Source organism: Python bivittatus, unplaced genomic scaffold (assembly GCF_059951505.1).
Source record: "Python bivittatus isolate LINGU-HERP-01145 unplaced genomic scaffold, Pbiv_v1 ctg000580_np1212, whole genome shotgun sequence".
In the NCBI taxonomy this organism is placed as follows: Eukaryota; Metazoa; Chordata; class Lepidosauria; order Squamata; family Pythonidae; genus Python; species Python bivittatus.
In genome coordinates this window covers 17479604-17501480 of record NW_028277087.1, presented here as the reverse complement: position 1 = coordinate 17501480, position 21877 = coordinate 17479604, and the positions used below count along the sequence as shown (strand labels likewise).

Genomic DNA, 21877 nt, shown 5'->3' with positions numbered 1-21877 from the left:
TGATTTTAGTAACTCAAGTGTAAGTAGAGTTGCTTTTCAGAGCTAAGATGTGTATATGACTCATAATTAATGTCTCATAATTAATTTTTTCTATATGCTACTGATGCTGACATGTTACTTACAATTATAAAGTCCACCATCAACCAATGGAGCTCATCGGGAGATTTTTGGGACAGTCACCTCACAAGTTTGCTTGTGCGGAGGATAGTAAATCTTGTACTGCACATAGATATTAGCCCACACCAAATAAAAAATGCAGTACTATAAATCCTGGCAGCCAGTCAAATAGGGATTTTTGGTGTTTCCCAAGGTGGGTCCATCTCCAGAGCACCATCTTTTCTTCCTGCTTGTTCAGGCTTCACAAACAGAAGTGCTTATCTGTTGTTGGCAACTGTCAAATTATCAGGTTTATCCCTCATCATAAATCCACATTTATGACTAGAGTTCATACATGTTAGACATATCAAGCAGGCAGGTATCAAAGGGCAGTCTGAGAGTACTCAAAGGTTGCGATTTCAGAAAAAAGTCAACAAGGAAATCTTTGTTCAATATCCAAACAAAAAGTGCATTTCCAAGGCAATCCAAGAATTCCTTGAGACTTTCCCAAATGATATCATTTCAGCAAATCTCCCATACTGAACTCCATCCACAGCTCCAAGCACAGCTGTTTCTCATCTGCCCTGGACCTGAGATTAACTCATTGGGTCTAGTTGCCTGTAGGTGTAATTAAGCACTCCACCAACATTGTGCTTTCAGTTGTTGCCTCTTTCATGCTGATGCACTGGTGTGCTGGGTGGAGGAGATCCTTGGTTAAGGTCAGGGTCTGCTGTCTTGGGTGGCCATGGTGGAGTCAGAAGTAGGCTCCACGTTTCCTGAATGCTGGTTCTGCCTCTTCCTGATCCCTCTTCTCATCTGGGACCAGGTCATGACTAGTTCAAGGAGGGTTTTTTTGTTCATGCAGCTTATATTCCATATTCTGATTTTAAATACTACAGTATTTACTGTATTTAATTCACTGATCCAGGAACACAATATTCCAGAGAACCCTGGAACATTCCATTCACCTTCCAGATCATGTTGCTCCAGAGTGATTCAGTTTCCAGAATTGTCCAAACTAGAAGAGGACATGGCCCACTCTTGAATCTTTAGTAGAAACTTGCTTTTTAAACTGTTACAGTTGGAGAAAGTGTTTATTTTTAAGCTGAACATTTTTTGTATTGGTCTAGCAGAACTTCTCTATAGGATCCGATGGATAATCTGCAGGCTGTACTTCATTCCCATTATTTTTCCCTTAAAAAGTGGGTACAGGAAGAATATTTCTAAAAATTATGGTAGTGACACCCACAAAATTATCTGGCTAAATTTTGCTGGTTAATTTCCTCTAAAGGAAATTATTATTTGTCCTCATTCTGTCAAAAACAGAAACAGCCGCAAATGTTTTGATGCTCCCCCATTTTAGCCTAAAGCTACATCTCTTATTGAACTGACAAAAACAAATTTGTCAATTTGAATTGGATGCCCCAATAATTTTACCCATCTCTGTCACCTCCACCCCCTGGAAGATAATGAATTAGAGTAAGAGAGACAAGAAAGGTCTTACAGTTTTCTTAGAATCTAATCAAAATAAATTACCCAGAATCTTTTGCGATGCTTCAACAATCAAAGTGTATTAAAAATCACTTTGTAAGTAAAAGCCCTTGTTATAGAGGCAAGTAGCTGAAATAAAACTTTTATGAAGTGTACTGTACAGTCTCATCTTGAAAATATGCTTAATGTCTAACTGTATACAAAAAGTGACAGCATTTTCAAAAAAATATCAAATCCTGTATTTAAAGCCTCTTCACTACCATCATACAGCAAATATTTGTCATCTATAAAGAAAAAAAATACAGCAGCAGGTGATATGGTCTATACTTCAGAAGGTGATTGCTTAATAATTCCATGTCGTAAACAAAAGCAGTTAAATATCCATCCCAGAAGCACAAGCCAAACAACCCACCCCAACTCCTCAGCAGTTTTAACTCACAAGGAACACAATAGAGAAACAATACAAATTTCATTGCATAACAAGCATCATGCCCAAAATCACTCACACATGAGACAGAAGGGTTAAAAAGGTTTTACTACACAGCATCGAACTACAATTGCTTTCTGAAAGGGAGTCTTCCATTATTGGAGGAATAGTATCTCAATATGGCAGAAAAAATCTCTTAACATGAAGGAATACGATAAGCAGAGATGCTGAACCCCCAGTAAGAAAGCAAGCTTCGTTTTTAGTTTGGCTTTTGAACCACAAAGCTTGCCCATTTTTAAAATCTGACCTTATCCTGTCCTTTCTTCCTCGGACAATATACTAAAGGACTTCCAGTCAGGTTACAGGGGCAAGGGAAGGCAAGTGACATGCACAAGATGATGTCATCATACTCATATGCAACTTACAGATTGGCATCAAATGTCTTGACACAAGGACAGAACTGTGTCAGTTGCATATCATCACTTTGCTGTCTTTACAGTTTCTTACAGTCCTCTTTGCTTCCAGCATTTAAGTGATGCATCAAAAGTAAGTTAAAGTCTGACAGAGTCTTTTGTAGACAGAAAGGTGTTCATGAAGTATTTCTGTGGAAGGGGGACAAGACACTGAATGTGGAATTAGGCCACAAGGACTTGGGTTTAAGAAAAATCAAGCAAGCAGCCAATATGCTTGCTTGACACCAATGAATCAGCCAAACAGTGACAAATGGTGCACACCTATCAACTGAATCCTTTCTGCCTTCCCATCCCGTATGCAGCAGAATTTGCAAGATATGCACAGATCACAACATTCAGAGTTTTAAGAACTATATAAAATGCTGTATTATATTTTTCTTATGTTACAGTCCCTTATTTGGAGCAATGGCTGACAACTTGGTCAAGTGCACTAAGTCCAGAATCTAAGCCAATCCCACTAGCAGATATAGCATATATGAAGTCACACTGACGCCACAATGCTTTTATTTCTAGTTTAAGCAGGCCCTACTGTGACTTAGCTGCAACCTTATAATCATTACATAAGAGCCACTGAACTAAACAGGACATCCTTCTGAGCAGATTTGTATGGGATTGCACTGATAGCTAGAAACACAAGATCATGGTGCCTCTATCACAATTTAGCTTTAGGATGGGAAGAAATCAACATGTATTAGGACAAATCTATTATATGAGCTTGATTTCAAGATGTAGCAGAAAAGTATTCTGTCATCTTAGAAAAACTATGCAAAATGTCTTTCAGCACTCGTCAAGAATTCATAAAATTTAATATTTCTATAGAGTAGGCAGAACACAGAAGAGTAATACTAACCTGTTCTATATTTTGACCCACATTTCTCATTTCATATAATTGCATTTGCCTCAAGAGTGTTCTGCAAGTATCACAAACTTGTATACTTTTGTTGTCAGCAATAATTAGTTTCCCTTACTGCAAGCCAACATGGGAAGTATCTGCTGAATTTTTCAAATTTAAACTGGAATTCTGACAAAGCTTCTTAGTATCTTTCCAGAATTGAAACTTGTCAAAACTTCACTTTAATATTTCTACATTATAGCAGATTCCTTTTCAAAGCCAATGATGCCACATGCAGTGCAAACTGGAACAGATGGGACAAGAAGATGTCATCAGAGACAGGTAAGTTTATCAATTGTGTACTCAAGATGAGAAAATGGGATGTCCATACAAAGAAGAAAAGCACACCTATCCTCAAATAATTGCATTAGACAATACAAAAGATGACAGGATGTCACTTCAGAGTTCATTAGCACTGGGGTTCCCAATCATTGCTACCTGAAAATATCTATTATTTTGCCTTACTTGTGAAACATGCCAGGATGCAGTTTTCACAAAGAAGCTAAATTATCAAATATTTTCAGGGATCAGTCAAATTCTAAACCCACCCCCTGTACAAATCACTGTGTTTTAAAGTTATGGGAAGATGCAATATCTTTCAAGAGAAGCTGAAGATTGAGGAAAGACAGGAAGATAATATGTAACCAATGAGGGTGGGAATGGGAAATGCTTACTAAACTAGGACAAGGGGTGGGGAGGAAAACAAAGGGCCTTTCCAAATTCTGTCTGATTTTACTTTGAGGAAATGAATACTTCTACAAACACTACAGGATATATGCTTGAGTTATATCCATTCTTACCATTCAGTTAAGCCAGTCTATTACTTCTTAGGAAGAACATGGACTCCCTAAAAATCCCTCCTGCAAAGTTATTTCCTAAAGAAACCTTGGAAATAGCCGATTTATGATAAATGCTAGAAATCTGTATTAAGCAAATTTCTGGAGACGAAGGAAGTTATCAACTGTTAAAACATGGACTTATCTTTAAGACAGTGATGAAGAATTGTATTCTTCATGAACAGTGATAAATGAGCCCAGCATATTACTCCATGGGAGACTCCATGAAGGATTAGCTTTTTGGTGTTCATCCCAAAACTGAAGTGAGAAAACTGTACATCCAGACTGTTCCATCTATTGCCAATATGTTCATCACATACATTTTATCTAGTTACATTGCAATAATCTAATCATGAACATTAAGAGACATCCTCAACTACAGAAACTTTCCTGTTTAGAGTTTGTTATCCAGGGACCAGAAGTTCACATGATAGTAAGGGCTCCAAATGAACTTTCAAAGACTCTGGAGCTGCCAGTCAAGAGATTATACTGATTACATTCCCACCCCTTCTTGCAAGAACTTTTTAACAGGAATTTTACTTGCAGAAGTGAAGCACACCAAACTCTTCAAATGGTTCTGAGGCTCACTCAAGCTAAAACCAAAATGTCTTAGCTTCAGACTTAAAAGTAGATTATTTTTAGATGGCTCACAAAAAGTATGAAGGCTAATGCAGCTGGGAGACTTATCTGTCAGAAATATCTATCTGAACTACCTAAACATCTAAACCAACCTGGCACTCCCCAAGTGTGTTTGTAGGAACTAAGCATCAAGTATCAGATGTTCATCTCTACAAAGGTTTCTCAAATAGGACAAATCAAGTCTGATGCTGAGAATTGCCTCTAAATTAATGTGCTTTGCTTCTCTTCAATTTGATGAATGAAGGTAGGGTGCCTAGCTCATTTCTTCACAAGCTTCTCCAGATAACCGAAATGATTTAAATTAAGATGTGGTCTGTCAATCTGGTCAATCCTCTAAATCCAGCAATTAAGAAACAGTCATAGCATTGATCCAGGGTTAGTCCTTACTCATTAGGCTAATGTCATTTGATGAAAACTTGATTAGAGTAAGGATTAGAGAGCTGGGGCAGTCAACTTGTTTATCCTAATCCATCTCACACAAAATAAGCGTTGGAAGAGTGCTCCCTCACACCACAAATGGGCTGGCAGAACACAGGTAGGCTCTTCAAGACTCCAAAAGATTACTAAAAACTTTTTTTTTGTAAATAGCAGGTAAGGAGGCAGTACCTCATCAGCCTGCCACAAGTTCAACGGTAGGGCTGAAAAAAAAAAAGATAAACATGAAAACAGTCAGTTTCTATTGTTCCAAGATCAAATAATTTTTAGTTAAAAAATAATGAAATAGAAAGTAAAAATTTGTCAGATATGTATTGCCATTTTGTATGAACCACCTGCAGCTTCCTGACATGATCTGGCATGGGGTCAAAACAAATAACATCTAATGTTTACAAGGGGAGACAGCAGAGGCCATGATTGGCCCAAAAACATTTGGTACTTGTGACAGAATGGCTAGTGGAAATTAAGTTAGTGGTTAGTGGGTATTAAGCCAAACAAAGCAGCATGCTTTTAAATGGCATTAGTGGTCTGTCAGAGAAGGCTACTGTCTCACTATACAGCCAGGCAACATACCATGTGAAGAGACTAGAAACAGTGCTGAAATCCCAACCCTCTGACCAGCAAGAGCTGGGCCTGGTCTTTCCCTTTTCCCCTAAACTAACAGGTATTTGATATTCAAACCTTAAGGGTTACAGTAAATGGTGCAAAGAATTTGAGCTTGCTGTTTTACTTGGACAATGAGTAGGGCTATCAACATCAATACCAAACACTTCAAAGAATCTTAGATGATATTTCATTCAACAAAAAATAATATTGTGGACTTACTGAGCTCTACTGCACTTAAATAGGAAAGGCTTGAGTAAATCATAATGTTGGTGGAGATGCAATGAGATTAATGTTTCATTTGAACATATGTTTCTACAGTGCCCTATAATTGTTCCTTTTCTGGGGGGACATTATTACATGTACTAATTCAATTGTGAGGCAAAATTTAATATCCTCACATTTCAAATTGGTTTGAACTATATTTCTGTTGTAAGGAAATTAACTTTTAAAAAAAGAAAGTAGATTCTCTGTGTCCTACTTATAACTAAAAGACACTCTTCAGCATTAGAAGAGCAAACATATGGCCCCAACTACTCAGTGACCAATATAGCTGACGTTATTAGCAATATATGAACAAATATGGAGGGGCATAAGGAATGGAATGAAATATGATTACCATTCATTGAAATGTTTATGTAGAATTTTTATATATGTATACATATCTGTGAAAATATGCCTTCCATGTTTTTCTTTTTTAGTTTTGCTCATTTTTCTTTATTTTTTTAATATTCAATTAATAAAGAAAATTTTAAAAAACAATAGGCTTTTTTACTCATTCATAAAGGCTTTTCAGAATCTCAAATCAGAAGCTATAATCAGCAGTGTATCTATGATCCATAGATTCTAACTCCCACCCACAACAGCGAACTACATTTTACAGCTCTCTTTAAAATAGCTGTGTTTATTTGCAGGGCACCAAATAACAACACTAAGAATCAGTGAAATTAACCATTTTGCTGAAAAGCTTAAGCATTTCTTCCTACCAAGTTACTATTTCTAGAACATTGTCATCTATATTCCCCTCACCTTGAATGAATGGATCCCCCAGAGATTAACCACAGGACACTGCCGTTTCAAAAGCTTGCCTAAACACGTATACTACATTCAAGCTGCTAACTACACAGAAATGTTCTGTTTACACCAAATGTAAATTCCCACTCTAACTCCTGTTAGGGTCCAGGGTTTTAAAAGTTTGTTAAGTCTGGTGGCAGGACCAATTATTTTACGTTCATGTCAAACCCAATCATTTTAGCTACAATGTTTTCAAAAGGTTTTCTGGGAACCCTAAGTTTCCACACAGCAGTGGAAGTCATCTCATTCACAGATATGGAACTTTCCCTGGAAATGCCCAGCTGCAAGATATAATGTAGGATAATTATGAAATTTAACTCACTATATAAACAGTGTGCACCCTAGAGCACATTTTGCAAACAACCAAGGCTCCTTAGGCAAATTAATATAGAAACACTTGGAAGCCATTTCAATTAAAAAAAAAAAGTACATCAATTGGACACAAATTTGATTACTAGTCTTCTTTGCCTCTGAAGCTTAGCTGCATCATATCTGAGAAAAGCCTTACTTACATGAGGGCCACCAGGTATGGACGGTGCTCCAGCAGGCGCAGGCGGCACTTGGTAAGGATTAGGTGGCGTTGGGTATAACCCTGGAGCTGGATAGGATCCCGTTGGTGGAGGAAATGGGGCAGGAGGCGAAGGTCCCCATGGTCCTGGGGGGACAGCACCCCATGGCACTGTAGGAGCAGCCCCTGGAGTCTGAGTGGGAGTGGAATATGGCCCTGGAGGTGGATATGGCACACTAGGTGCAGGATACTGTCCCCCAACTGAGGGTCCCCACCCTCCAGTGGGCATGGATCCCCATGCTCCAACAGCAGGGGGTGCAGCTGGTTCAGTGGGACCCCCATATGGCCTTGGAAGCTCTGGGAAGGGCATGTTTGGTGGTGGGTACTGCCCTGGTGGGGCAGGACCAGGAGGTGGATATGGAGCACCTGGAGGACAAGTAGAACCAGGAGGAGGAAAAGGAACAGGTGCCCCAGGGGGGAGGGAAGGATACATTCCTGTTGGTGGTGGTCCAAAAGGCACGTTGGAAGTAGATGTGCTGGGAGGCAAACCGGATGGAGCTGCAGGAGGAGCACTTGGTGCGCTATTCCAGGGACTGGAAGCTGGCCAGGCTTGTGGAGGCTGACTGGGCTGTTGAGGTGGCTTTGTAGTGCCCACTGAGGAACTCTTGGCAGGAGAACTATCAGGTAGAGCATCGGCCAGCTGGGAAAACAAAATATCAGTGAGACCCTGTGGCTAATACCTGACCAACAGTAACTTCTTGTGCATCTGTTTAAAGTGGAGACGGTAGGAGAGGAACTCTGTGTGTGTGTGTGCACGCGCGCACATGTGAGACAGAGAGAGAAAGAAGGCCTGTGGAATACACCATGCTGGGAGCCTGATGCTGAGACCATCTGAGGAGCTGTCTCACCCGTTATATCTGCCCGCCCCACTCGGTTCAGCAGAAGGGGCATGTTGCGGACCCCACCAGTCAGGCAATTTCAGCTGGCAGGGTCTAGGAAGATGGCCTTTTCTGCCATGGCCCCTGCCCTGTGGAACAGTTTGCCAGCTGAGGTGTGGGCTGCCCTCACTCTCCTGGCCTTCTGAAAAGGTGTAAAAACATGGCTATGCTGGATGGCCTGGGGGCCTGATGGGGGCTCGCATTGCTGGAGCTGGCTCATGGGATGATTGATACTGCTTCCCCCATCTTCTTGATTTGTATATTGCTTTTATAGATTTGTTATTTGTGTTTTAATCCGGAGGTATTTATATTTTTATTGTTTTATTGTCTTGGTTTTTAATTGTAAGCTGCCCTGAGTCACCCTCTGGGGGAGATGGATGGCATATAAATTTAATAATAATAATAATAATAATAATAATAATAATAATAATAATAATAAAATCTCAGTAAGGAACAGCTACATGGGCTAGTTCAGTGGCAGCAGTGGCTGAAGGGAAGGATGGGAGGCAATGAGATCAGAGGTGGGAGAGAAAGGCAGGTCAGTGGGATATACTGTGCTGGAACATCAGCAGCCTCTATGGGGAGGTGACAGGGAGGGAGACAGAGAAGGGTAGATGCTGGAAAGGATGTGGGGGGAGGATGGATATGCTACTCTCTGGATCACCGACAGTGGAGGGAGAAAAGAGAAAATGGTGGAAAGAGCACTGGGTGGGAGGGTTGGCCAGTGGGAGATGCCTCACTGGGACATTGGTGGCAGCTGAAGGAGGGAGGGAAGGAACTGGGAAGACTAGAATTATGCCAATGGAAGGGTGCAACACACACACCTATTCATTCCTCATATCATTCCAGGATCCACCCAAATTTTGTTTCAGCTGAAACCAGAAGCAACCAAAATACAGGTAGTCCTCGCTAAATGATGGTAATTGGGACTGGAATTTCTGTGGCTAAGTGATGCGGCTGTAAAGCATGATGTCACATGACCACATCACTAGTGACGGCAATCCTGGCAGTCCCTGTTGCTGTCACTAAGTGAGGATCGTGGGTCATTAAGCAAAGACCTCATGTGACAACTTGCAACCTCCTGCCTGACAATGGGGAAACTGGCAGGAAGTTACAAGTCCCAGTCACAACAAGCCTCTTTTCTTAGGCGGCTTGCAAGCAGGCCTGTGGGCAGGTGAGTGCTACTGAGTGTGGGTGGGAGGAGGGTGGGTGCTGAGGAGTGTGGGCAGGCATGCAGGTGGGTGTTGCGGCTTGGGGTGAGCACAGCCAGGTGGAGGCAGGGTGCTGCAGCACAAGTGTGGGCGGGCAGGCCATGGGCACGATAGAGTGTAGGCAGGCACGCAGGTGGGTGCTGTGGCCTGGCGTGAGTGTGGCCAGGTGGGGGGAGTGCTACGGAGTGCAGGTGGGTGCTGTGGCCTGGTGATAGCGTGCCCAGGTGGGGGGGGGTGAGCACTATGGAGTGTGGACAGGTACGAGATCCCCAGAATCTCATACTCCGTAGCAGCGCTCCCCAGGAGAAAAAGCAATGGAAGCGGGAGCAACTTGTGACCTTCCCTGCCGGCTTCCCCATTGACTTTGCTTGTGGGAAGTCTGCAGAGAAGGTCGCAAATGGTGATCACGCAGCCGCAGGGCACTGCAACTGTTGCAAGATGTGAGCCAGTTGTCAAGCACCTGAATAGCAATCATGTGACTGTGAGGGTGTTGCAACGGCCACAACTTTAAGGACCAGTTGTAAGTACCATTCATTCAGCGTTGTAGTAACTCTGAATGTTTGCTGAACGAGTGGTTGTTAACCAAGGACTACCAGTATTCCAGATTTTCTTTGCACCAAGCTAACCTGCAAAGTTTCAGCAGAACTTCCAAAATGTGATGATTTGTTTCAGGTTCAAAACAAAGCATATTTTCCATTTTGGGTACACCCTCGCTTAGTTAGTGCTTAACCCATAAAAACTCACTTTTCACATATTTAACATAGTAATGAGACTTTATAAAAAAGCAACACTTCATCTATTGAAACATCTTAATTCTTTTCATTACAAACTGGTTACAGTTTATGAGGCTGACAGAATGGACTACTCACCGAAAAATCGTCAGCAGCTAACATTTTCCTGAAAAAGAAGACAATGATTAGTTTAATGCAACTTCTGGCTGCAGTATTTATTTATTTATTTATTTATAAATCAAATTTATATCACCGCCCAACTCCCCCACAAGGAGGGACTCTGGGAGGTTCACAACCGAACAATTTAAAACCAATAAAAACATAAATAATACAGCATAAAATACAATTATTAAATATGATAAAATCCAAGCGATGGTGGTATTGTTGCAGCCTATGACCAGATAATATTGGTCAGGTAGGACTAGGGAACCAGCCATCCCCAAAACTGACTATTCTCATCCCCACCCCATGCATAATAACAAAACCAGGTCTTCAGTTTTTTTCTGAAGTCTAAGAGGGAGGGGGCCAACCTCACTTCTGGGGGAAGGGTGTTCCAAAGGGCAGGGGCTGCTGCAGAGAAGGCTCGCCTCCTAGACCCCGTCAGATGAAATTCTCTTGCAGACGGGGTCCGTAGTATGCCCTCTCTGCATGACCGGGTGGGACGAGTTGATGTAATGGGGATGAGATGGTCCCTCAAATAGCCTGGCCCCATGCCATGTAGGGCTTTAAAGGTGATAACCAACACCTTGAATTGGACCCGGAAGCAAACTGGCATCCAAAGCAGCTCACGGAGCAGAGGTGTTATATGTGCTGATCTTGATGCACCTAAAATCGTCTGTCCTGCCACATTCTGGACCAGTTGAAGCTTCCGGATACTCTTCAAGGGTAGCCCCATGTACAGCGCATTACAATAGTCTATATGGGAGATGACCAGGGCATGAGTGACTGTTCGAAGGGCCTCCAGGTCCAGGAAAGGGCGTAACTGGCAAACAACACGAAGTTGTGCAAAGGCCCTCCTGGCCACAACTGCCACCTGCATATGCAAAAATAAAATAAAATACAGGACATTCTCGACTTACGACCACAATTGGGACCGGAATTTCCATCACTAAGCGATGTGATCATAAAGCGAGATGTCACGTGACTGCATTGCTTAATGATGGCAATCCCAGCACTCCCCATTGCTGTCATTAAGCGAATTCCATCAGTCATTAGCCGAGGACCCACCCCAATTCAAGCCATTCTGGGCTTGGTCCCTCCCAGCCTTGAGCCTCAGTAAGGTAAGGGACTGCTCCAACTCCTCCCTCCTGCCTATCTCCCCCCAATCTCTGCCCTTTTGGACGCCCTGCACCCTGCCTTGTGGGGCGGCAAGCAGCCCAAGAAGTGTGCAGCTCTGGGGCTGCTTGCCATGCTGTGGCTCTGGGACTACTTGGCCCTCCTTCCCCCTTCATTCTCTTGCACGCACCAGCATCTCCCTTCCCCCCTTGCTCGTTCACACGCACCAGCACCCTCCTTCCCCCTTTGCTTGCTCGCATACACCAGTGCCCTCCTTCGCTCGCTCAAGGGTACTCCAAGAGCACTTCTGGGTGCTGAAGGACTCTCCAGGGGCACTTCTGGCACACACTCTTCAGCTCACGTTGGAAGCCGCTGGCCATTCGTGAGGCTTTCTCCTTTCTCCTGCAAAGCCTTCCTCCTGCAAAGCCCCAGAGCTGCAGCGCAGTGTGAAGGGAGCATGTTGCGTGCAAGCGAGCAAAGGAGGGCACTGCTGATACGAGCAAACGAAGGGGGAAGGAGGTTGCTGGTGCATGTGAGCAAAGGAGGGTGCGGTGCGTGCATGTGAGTGAAGGAGGGCATGGTGTGTGCATGCGAGCAAAGGGGGAAGGAGGGTGCAGTGAGTATATGCGAGCACGGGGGTAGGGCAGGTACGGTGTGTGCGAATGAAGAATGGCCAGGGTGGGTGGGGGAGACTTACCTTAGCAACTTGCGACCTCCCCTGCCAGCTTCCCCATTGACTTTGCTTGTGGGAAGCTGGCAGGGAAGGTTGCAAATGACAATCATGTGATTATGGAGTGCTTGGCAACTGCTCATAAGTGTGAACAGGTTGCCAAGCACTCAGGTCACGATCATGTGATTGCGGGGGCGCTGCAAAGCCATAACCTTGGGGACCAGTCATAAGTCCATTTTTTCAGCACCATCGTAGCTTCGAATGGTCGCTGAATGAATGATTTTAATTCAAGGATTACCTGTAAAATAAAGCTAATTTCTTGCTCTGATCAAAGGATGCATTTGAAGCTCCTAAGCTGCATATCTTTAGGTCTGCAGTTGTCTTTAAAGAACCATGCAAAGGCTACACTTTAGGGACAATGACCACAATCACAATGAAACAGAGAGAGATACCACCATAGTGCTTAGGTGAAGGATTCTGACTAAAGTTGGGGGTCATGACAGAACTTGATAAAAGAGGAAAAACAGCCACCATAATAAATAGTTGCACAGAACAGACCTTTGTCTGCCCTAAGATCAAGAGTTTCTTATGTTTAATGGTGACTCTCTACTTCTCAAGTGAGCAATAAAATGTAACATGAAGCATCAGCAAAACCAAACCTGCTCATGTATGATCAGACATTCTGTTTGGGTCTCCTTGAAGAGCTCTCCAAAACATCACAACTAAAAGGCCCACCTGCCTGTGCCAGCCCCCAAGCTAATACAGATTGATAGCATAATGAGCCACATGTAAAGGAGGGCACCCACAGAAAAAAGTTATCCTCAAATATCTTCCTTGCAGCTGGCATTAGTCATATGTTTTCTCAACTTTAGTTATTAAATCTCCTCTAATATTTCTAGTGTAGTCAGGGATCCAGAGGTGGTGGTTGTAGCAATTCAGCCTGAATGCAATTGAAGTTGCATTGTTGCTTTCTTCTACACCCTCTGTCTCTTGAACCAAGGAGCTCCACAAAAATATTGCCACTTCAAAGTTATCACAAACATAGCATGTGTTAATTCATCTACAAAGGCATATTCCAAACATCAAGGTTAACCAATATTGCCAAAAACTACTTATTTACATACTTTTTGGCATGAGAGAAACTCCTCCCTCCCCACTTCAATATGCAGTTAACACCTCTACCAAATTTGACTTTGGCTTCCTGTACTGAAAGAGGAAACCAATAGCTTCAATTGTATCATTCTAGAAGAACAAACACTATTAAAAGATTACCCCACTCAGTTATGAAAAAGCTAAAAATAGAACTGTTTGAGCAGCAATAACAGCTACTCTGGTAACCATCTTTATTGCTGGCACCACACCTTCCCACACCCTAGGAATGGGAAAGAGAAATATAACCAGATAGACTTTTAACCTTGCTGCTTATTAAGCCTAGGGTGGACCTAGCTGGGATCAAAAGAGGCACAAAGATTCTTGCATAGTCTCACCCCCAGGGAGAAGCCTAGCAGCAGGCAATACTGTACCCACTGGGAGAAAACAGCAACACCAAAACTCAAGCAACAGATCAAGAGCAATACGGAGAGCCATAAGACTACTGATGCTAGCCTATCTCCTTTTGCTCCTCACCATTCCTTCCCAGTCCCCCAAATCAACTCCAAAAAGCCAGAGGGGATGGCTGAAGGAAGTAAACTTTAAACCAAATAGCAAGAGCAGGGACTTAAGGACGGGAGGGGACAGGAAGAAAATGCTGACAGGAATCAAGGAAGGAACAGGAAGCTAGAGAAATTATGGGACATGGAAAGAGTGAGGTGATGCCATATCATGATATTGTTTTTAATCTTGTGAAACTGCCCAGAGTCATTCTAGAGTTGGGCAGCCTTGACTGAACAGTAAATAAATATGTTTAATTATTTCAGTAAATAATTATTTATATCAGTAAATAAATACCTGAAATAAACAATATAATTTTGGCATAATCTTATGAAAATGGCAGTTTCCCTAAAACATGCAACATCAAGAATGGACTTCTAGGGCAGATATTCAACTGTATATATTCAGTTGTATTCTGCTCAGCATTTCTATGCTCATGGCATGACTCAACTGGATTATATTAAAACATCAATGCAGATTATTCAGAGGAAAGAAGCATCTGCTAAATTCAAATGTATATAATTGGTGTAATTTACATGATTTGTGTATTGATTGACAATAGACAACTGAGAAAACTGCATTTTTAATCTTGTATTATTCTTCTCATTAGCTAATCAATTAGCTGATAAAATCCCAGGTAATTCAAAAAGCACAAAGATAAACTGGATCAACTGCCTTGTGGCTTATATTGTTAAAATATAAACAGCATCAATTTGCCTGAGGAGATGGATAGAAAAATATTAGCAGGAAAGCAGAGAGTTGCAAGGAATGCATATCAAATCTGAAAATACAAAATTAGGCAGGATAACTTTATTGCAAATAAAATAAAATTCAAATAAAAAAGCAGACTGTTACCAGCATGAATTTTAAAAGACAAGGCAGAGTTGTTTACTTAAGGGGAAAAAAAATCAAATGCATGGATATGGAATGGGGGAATGTTTACCTGTCTTACTAACAATATTTGCAAAAGAAGATTTTGGAATAGAAGCTGATTCTATAAAGCACAATTTTAGGTTGAATCAACCAAAGTATAATTTTTAAATCACAATTAGTAAAGTTTCATTTTACCTTGCTTTGGTCAGATCCTATCTCAAATATTTGTATCCTGAAGAATTAAAAGAAACTGGAGCAGGTGCTAGGGCAAAAAGCATGATCAGGGACCTAGAAACCATGCATTAATGAAGAAAGGATCACTTGCTGATTTTTGCCCTTTTAGTTTTCCTCCATGAGGAGAGGCTGAAGGAGTTTGCTACATGCTTAGCATTTAAAACCAATGGCTGAGGAGAGATATGACAGCACTTTTCAAACACTTGAAGACTGTCAGAAAAACAATATCTCTGTGAAGGACACAGAATAAAGGAGTCTGTTATAGGAAGACAGATTCTGGTTCAATGTTAGGAAAAACTCTCTAACAATAAGAGCAGTTCAACAATTGTAGAAGAGTATGGAGATAACATTGAAGAAGGAATGCAAGAGAAGTTACGTGAACATCACTTAGCCCTGAAAGGGAAAAGGGGATGAGAAAGAAATCCTGTGAAGCTTTCAAGATTTCATTACAGGTAGTCCTCATTAATGACGGTAACTGGGACCGGAATTTCAGTTGCTAAGCTATACGGCTGGAAAGAGCAATGTCATGTGACTGCACTTCGCAATGGCAGTTCCAACAATCCCCAGTTACTGTTGTTAAGCAAATCACCACATGTTGTTAAGTGAGGACCTCATGTGACTGTGACCTCCGACTTCCTGCTGGCTTCCCCATTGACTTTGCTTGTGGGAAGCCAGCAGGGAAGGTTGCAAATCATGATCATGTGACTGCGGGACGCTGCGACAGTTGGAAATACAGGGCGGTTGCTGAGTGCCACAATCACATGCCTGCGAGGGCACTGCGATGGCTGGAACTTCAAAACCAACTGTAAGTACCTCTCGTTCAGCCCCATCATAAGTTTGAATGGTCGCTGAAAGAATGGTCATTAACCAAGGACCATCTGCAGTATACCTGGCAGCAACAGAGTTCCAGCAGTCCTTAGGAAGTCTTTTTCCTGACGTGGTATACCTTGAAGGGCTAACAGCAGAACCAGCTGCAAAAGGAAGTAAATTCCTGTACATCAGATACATTCAAAAAGAGGCTAGATAGCATTCTGTCTGGGATGCTTTAATTTGGATTTCCATACCAAGATGTGAGTTGGACTCAGCAGCCTAAATGGCTCCTTCCAACTTTATGACTCTAAGTGTATGGAACTAGATTTTTGCCATTATGTTTCTGTGTTTTCATTCATTGCTTATCTGGCAGAAAGTTACAGGTATTTTTTTTTCCTGGCATGCAGATATGCACAAATGAAGAAAGGATCACTTGCTGATTTCTGCCCTTCTAATTTTAAACTCTACTTTGGTAGTCATTGCACACAAGTAAGGCAACACAGTCATCAACATCTTCCTTAATGACTTGGAGGAAAAGCTATAGGGAATGCTTATCACATTTGCAGAGGTTATGAAACTGGGTGGGACTCCTAATACTAAAGAAGATGAAATTGAATTCTAAATAATTTTAATATGAAATTGAACAATAGCAAAGGTCAAGTTCTTCACTTATGAAAAAGAAACTGAATGCCTAGTAACAGGATGGGGGTACATGGCTGAGTTTATTGAGTTGATCACAAGTTGAATATAAGTCAGTAGCATTGTGCAGCTGCTAAAAAGGTAATGCAGTTTTAGGCTGTTTCAACAGAAGTATAATTTCAAAATCACTGGAGGTAAATGTTCTAGTCTATTTAACTTTAGTCAGGCCCTAAGTTAAGTATTGTGTACAGTTCTGTGGACTACACTTCAAAAAGATTCAAAGAAATTGGAACAGGTTCAGACAGAGAACAATGATTATCAGAGGACTAGAACTAAACCCTGTGAAGAAAGATTGTAGAAGCTGGTATTATTTGATAGATTGATCATATTTATATAGCCGCCCATCTTACACAGGAATGACTCTAGGCAGCGTACAACACTCAATTAAAAACCCATAAGTACATATAAAAACAATCATTAAAACTATAAAAACTATAAAGAACACACAAAACAGGAGAGCATGATATTAACTGTAGTAAGGGAGCCATCACAAAATCTCCCAGGTCCCCTGGACCCCTCCAGGCCTGGTCACATAGCCAAGTCTTGAGGGATTTGCAGAATGTTAAGAGGAATGGGCTAATCTCACTTCGAGGGGGAGAAAATTCAACAAGGAAGGCACCATGGCAGAGAAGGCCCACCTCCTGGGATCCACCAAATGGAATTCCCTGGCAGGCGGGACTGCAGCATGCCTTCTCTGCCAGACCTGATGGGACGGGCAGATGTAATCGGGGAGAGGCAGTCCCTCAAATAACCAGGCCCCATGCCATGAAGGACTTTAAAGGTCAAAATGGTATACTGTATTTAGCTTTGAGAAAAAACAATGGAGGGGGGAACACCTGACAGGATTTCACTGAGAAGATCTGTTCTCTTTCATTCCAGGATGCAGGACAAAGAACAGTGGATTTAAGTCACAGGAAGGCAGATTCCAATTCAGAAGGAAAACAAAACCTTTGCTAATAGCAAGAGCAGTTCAATAGTGGAATCAGTTGCCCAGAGAAGTGGGAGTCTCTCTTTCAAGTGGGTTATCTGAAGGACCACCTCTCCCTCATTACATCAGCCCATCCTATTAGATCTGGCAGGGACTTGCATTTCGTGGGTCCCAGGAGGTGGGCCTTCTCTGCCAAGGCTCCCTCCTTGTGCAACATTCTCCCTCCTGAAGTGAGGCTCACCCTTTCCTTGTTGATTAGGAAGTTTCTCAAGATCTGGTTATGCCATCAGGCCTGGGAGCCTTTGGGAACCAGAGACATTCTTAGATGCTCCACTGTAATTGATATTCTGCTTTCTCCATGGGGTTTGTATATTTTAAAATTTAAAATTTTAAAAATTTTTGATAATGTTTTCATTTTAATAATTACTTTTTATCTTTTTATAATGATTGTTTTTATCCATTTGTTATTTTATTTAATTGTTGTACGCCACCCAGATTTGCTTTGTGTGAGATGGGTAGCTATATAAATGTGACATGTAAATAAAAACAGTTTAGTAAATCACTTTCAACTGCCCAGAGTCGCTTTTTAATGAGATGGGTGGTGACAATTTCGATATATACAGTGGGGCAAACAAGTATTTAGTCAGCTACCAATTGTGCAAGTTCTCCCACTTAAAAAGATGAGAGAGGCCTGTCATTTTCATCATAGGTATACCTCAACTATGAGAGACAAAATGGGGGAAAAAATCCACAAAATCACATTGTCTGATTTTTAAAGAATTTATTTGCAAATCATGGTGGAAAATAAGTATTTGGTCACCTACAAACAAGCAAGATGTCTGGCTCTCACAGACCTGTAACGACTTCTTTAAGAGGCTCCTCTCTCCTCCACTTGTTACCTGTAGTAATGGCACCTGTTTGACCTTGTTATCAGTATAAAAGACACCTGTCCACAACCTCAAACAGTCACACTCCAAACTCCACTATGCTCAAGACCAAAGAGCTGTTGAAGGACACCAGAAACAAAATTGTACACCTGCCGCAGGCTGAGAAGACTGAATCTGCAATAGGCAAGCAGCTTGGTGTGAAGAAATCAACTGTGGGAGCAATAATTAGAAAATGGAAGACATACAAGACCACTGATAATCTCCCTCGATCTGGGGCTCCATGCAAGATCTCACCCCGTGGGGTCAAAATGATCACAAGAACGGTGAGCAAAAATCCCAGAACCACACGGGGGGACCTAGTGAATGACCTGCAGAGAGCTGGGACCAAAGTAACAAAGGCTACCATCAGTAACACACTACACCGCCAGAGACTCAAATCCTGCAGCGCCAGACGTGTCCCGCTGCTTAAGCCAGTACATGTCCGGGCCTGTCTGAAGTTTGCCAGAGAGCATTTGGATGATCCAGAAGAGGACTGGGAGAATGTCATATGATCAGATGAAACCAAAGTAGAACGTTTTGGTCTAAACTCAACTTGTCGTGTTTGGAGGAGAGAGAATGCTGAGTTGCATCCAAAGAACACCACACCTACTGTGAAGCATGGGGGTGGAAACATCATGCTTTGGGGCTGTTTTTCTGCAAAGGGACCAGGATGTCTGATCCGTGTAAAGGAAAGAATGAATGGGTCCATGTATTGTGAGATTTTGAGTGAACACCTCCTTCCATCAGCAAGGGCATTGAAGATGAAACGTGGCTGGGTCTTTCAGCATGACAGTGATCCCAAACACACCGCCCGGGCAACGAAGGAGTGGCTTTGTAAGAAGCATTTCAAGGTCCTGGAGTGGCCTAGCCAGTCTCCAGATCTCAACCCCATGGAAAACCTTTGGAGGGAGTTGAAAGTCCGTGTTGCCCAGCGACAGCCCCAAAACATCACTGCTCTAGAGGAGATCTGCATGGAGGAATGGGCCAAAATACCAGCAACAGTGTGTGAAAACCTTGTGAAGACTTACAGAAAACGTTTGACCTCTGTCATTGCCAACAAAGGATATATAACAAAGTATTGAGATGAACTTTTGATATTGACCAAATACTTATTTTCCACCATGATTTGCAAATAAATTCTTTAAAAATCAGACAATGTGATTTTCTGGATTTTTTCCCCCATTTTGTCTCTCATAGATGAGGTACACCTATGATGAAAATTACAGGCCTCTCTCATCTTTTTAAGTGGGAGAACTTGCACAATTGGTGGCTGACTAAATACTTGTTTGCCCCACTGTATATAAATAAAATAAAATAAATGGAGGCTAGACAATCCAGGATATTGTAATTCAGATTCCTGCACTAAGCAGAGCAGATTTGATGGTCTCTTCCAACTCTATGATTCTAAAGAAACTCAAAACATACTATGCATAAATACCAGGAAGAAGATGGTTTATTCTCCTGAAAATTACTGGGGGAGTTCCTAGTTGTTTTCTCAGGCTCCTCAGAACTAGGTTTACTCATGCAAAAGAAACCTCAGTTCTTTTTAAAACTCCACAGAAGACAGTGACAAATATTGCCTTTATGTACTTCACCAGAGCTGATATAGCTTGGTTTAAAAAATCCAGACAACTGCAAGATGGAGGAGAGGTACAGAATAGTCTCTGCTGCTATCTAGCAGTCATCTGGCATTCTGTATGCCAGTTCAGATATGACAGCCCTATATTTCAGAGCTACAATCCGGCTTTCTTCATAAAATATGTAATTTGAACAAATACAGTTTAGTAAATCACTTTCAACCACAGCCAGAACTTTAAAGACACTTCTCACAGCATAAAGACCATGTCTGCACAGCACTCTATCCCACAGTTAAGTGAATCATGATTTACTGAATTTGCCTACTATCCTGGGTTTGTACAACACACTGCAGCACAAACAACACTGTACATGGTGTGAACCCAGTCAAATAAAGCTTGTTTTATGAAGTACTAAATGACACTTGGCAACATTTTTTCCTTGATCTATACTAGAAATACTCCATTTTCATCCAAAATGTTTTTTTCAATTTGTATTCCCAGAATGGCATGGTCAAGCAATGTAACACTGCTCAATTACTCAAACCTCAGGAATGCGGTTGTGTGTTCTGCAAGTGGTGGTGCTCCACAATTTCCTCACACTTGCGAGCTGTATCAGGAAATATCCAGAAATATTTATTTCCTTTAATCAGGACATCATAAATGCCCTCCATTTAGATGAGTACCTCTTGGGGCTCTTTAAGAGTCTGAATGAAAATACAAGGCCTCTGTAAAGCAAAATGCTTATATTTCCACCAATAAACTCTTCCCAAGCCCCTGTATCAAAGAAAAGTCTTCTTGGAGAAAATCAGCTATTTGGCCACCATAATAGTACTATCCCAAACTGCTTAAGATGACAAGGAAGTGTTGGTGGCCATCTGCATTAACTGATCAAGCATAGTTTACAAAGTGTAATGCTCGAGCACATACACACCAAAACAAGCAACGTATTAAAATGTAGGATGCCGCACGAGCCAAGCCACTGTTTGAAAAGTCTAATATATGGCTTCAGATATGTCTATATGAGCCCATACAACTAGCCAACAAAATAACCACCATCCTCATTCAGCTCCCTCCCCATGCTACGGGTTAAGTAGCCCGATTAAAATCGAAAAAGATCCTCTAGTAAGTGCGCCGTGTTAGCCAGATATGGACAAGAAGCTGCTCTGCTCAACTTACGCCTCTCTAGGCCACTTCAGTAGCCGCTCTTACCTGAAGCAAAGCCCGCTGAAAACTCACTCCTCGGAAAACCGAGGTCCGCCCCACGGGCGCTTCTGCGTGAACCAGCGGGAAGGAGGAATCGGCAGAGGAGGGCAAAGAGGCAAATGCCACTGCCCGTTCAGGGCAGGCCCCGCCGCAACCGGGACGAATAGAAGAGATCAAAGAGGCGAGCGAGGCCTCCTCTTCCTCCTCTCCCCGTTCAGCCCAAACCTGAGACCGATGGAAACGCCAAGCCCAGGCCGCGTCTGCGCATCCCCACCAGCGTCGACTTACCTATGACGCGCCGAGGGAGCTTGACGACAGAAGATCACAACGGCAACAGCCGCCGCTCCTCGCTCGCTCGTTCCTTCCTCCCTTCCTCCCTCCCTCTTCTCAACCAAGCGGAAATGAGCGTTGTTGTCACTTCACCACTGCATCCGCTTTCCTGGAGAGAGGGAGGATGGGAAAGAAGACCCATTGATCACGTGACAAGGTCATCGGCAAACAGGCTCAAGACCCAGTCGGGCGGGTCGAGAGATCACGTGATCTTAACCCGCCATTCCGCGCCTTAACTCTTCCCGCGCCGAACTACGCTTTCGCTTGTGCACGTGACGACCCCTTATCGTTTTTCAGGTGCGCGGCCTTCCTCCTCCTAAAGGTGGCGTCTCTCCGCTGACAGCATCT

At 42.4% G+C, this 21877-nt stretch overlaps 1 protein-coding gene across 2 annotated transcripts; it reads right to left on the bottom strand.

Moving 5' to 3' along the window:
* Positions 1 to 1640: 1640 nt before the first annotated feature.
* On the bottom strand, positions 1641 to 21645 carry MAPK1IP1L (mitogen-activated protein kinase 1 interacting protein 1 like). Of its 2 annotated transcripts, none has more exons than XM_007427367.4 (4): positions 21488 to 21645; positions 10493 to 10520; positions 7479 to 8174; positions 1641 to 5492 (listed from the first exon to the last, which is right to left on the bottom strand). In XM_007427367.4, exons 2-4 carry the CDS (start codon positions 10514 to 10516, stop codon positions 5481 to 5483), a joined length of 732 nt encoding a protein of 243 aa, XP_007427429.1. In that variant the 5' UTR covers positions 10517 to 10520; positions 21488 to 21645; the 3' UTR covers positions 1641 to 5480. The 2 variants fall into 2 exon arrangements, with proteins under 2 accessions (XP_007427429.1, XP_007427430.1); XM_007427368.4 differs by lacking the exon at positions 21488 to 21645 and adding an exon at positions 21206 to 21461.
* Between the last annotated feature and the right edge of the window lie 232 nt (positions 21646 to 21877).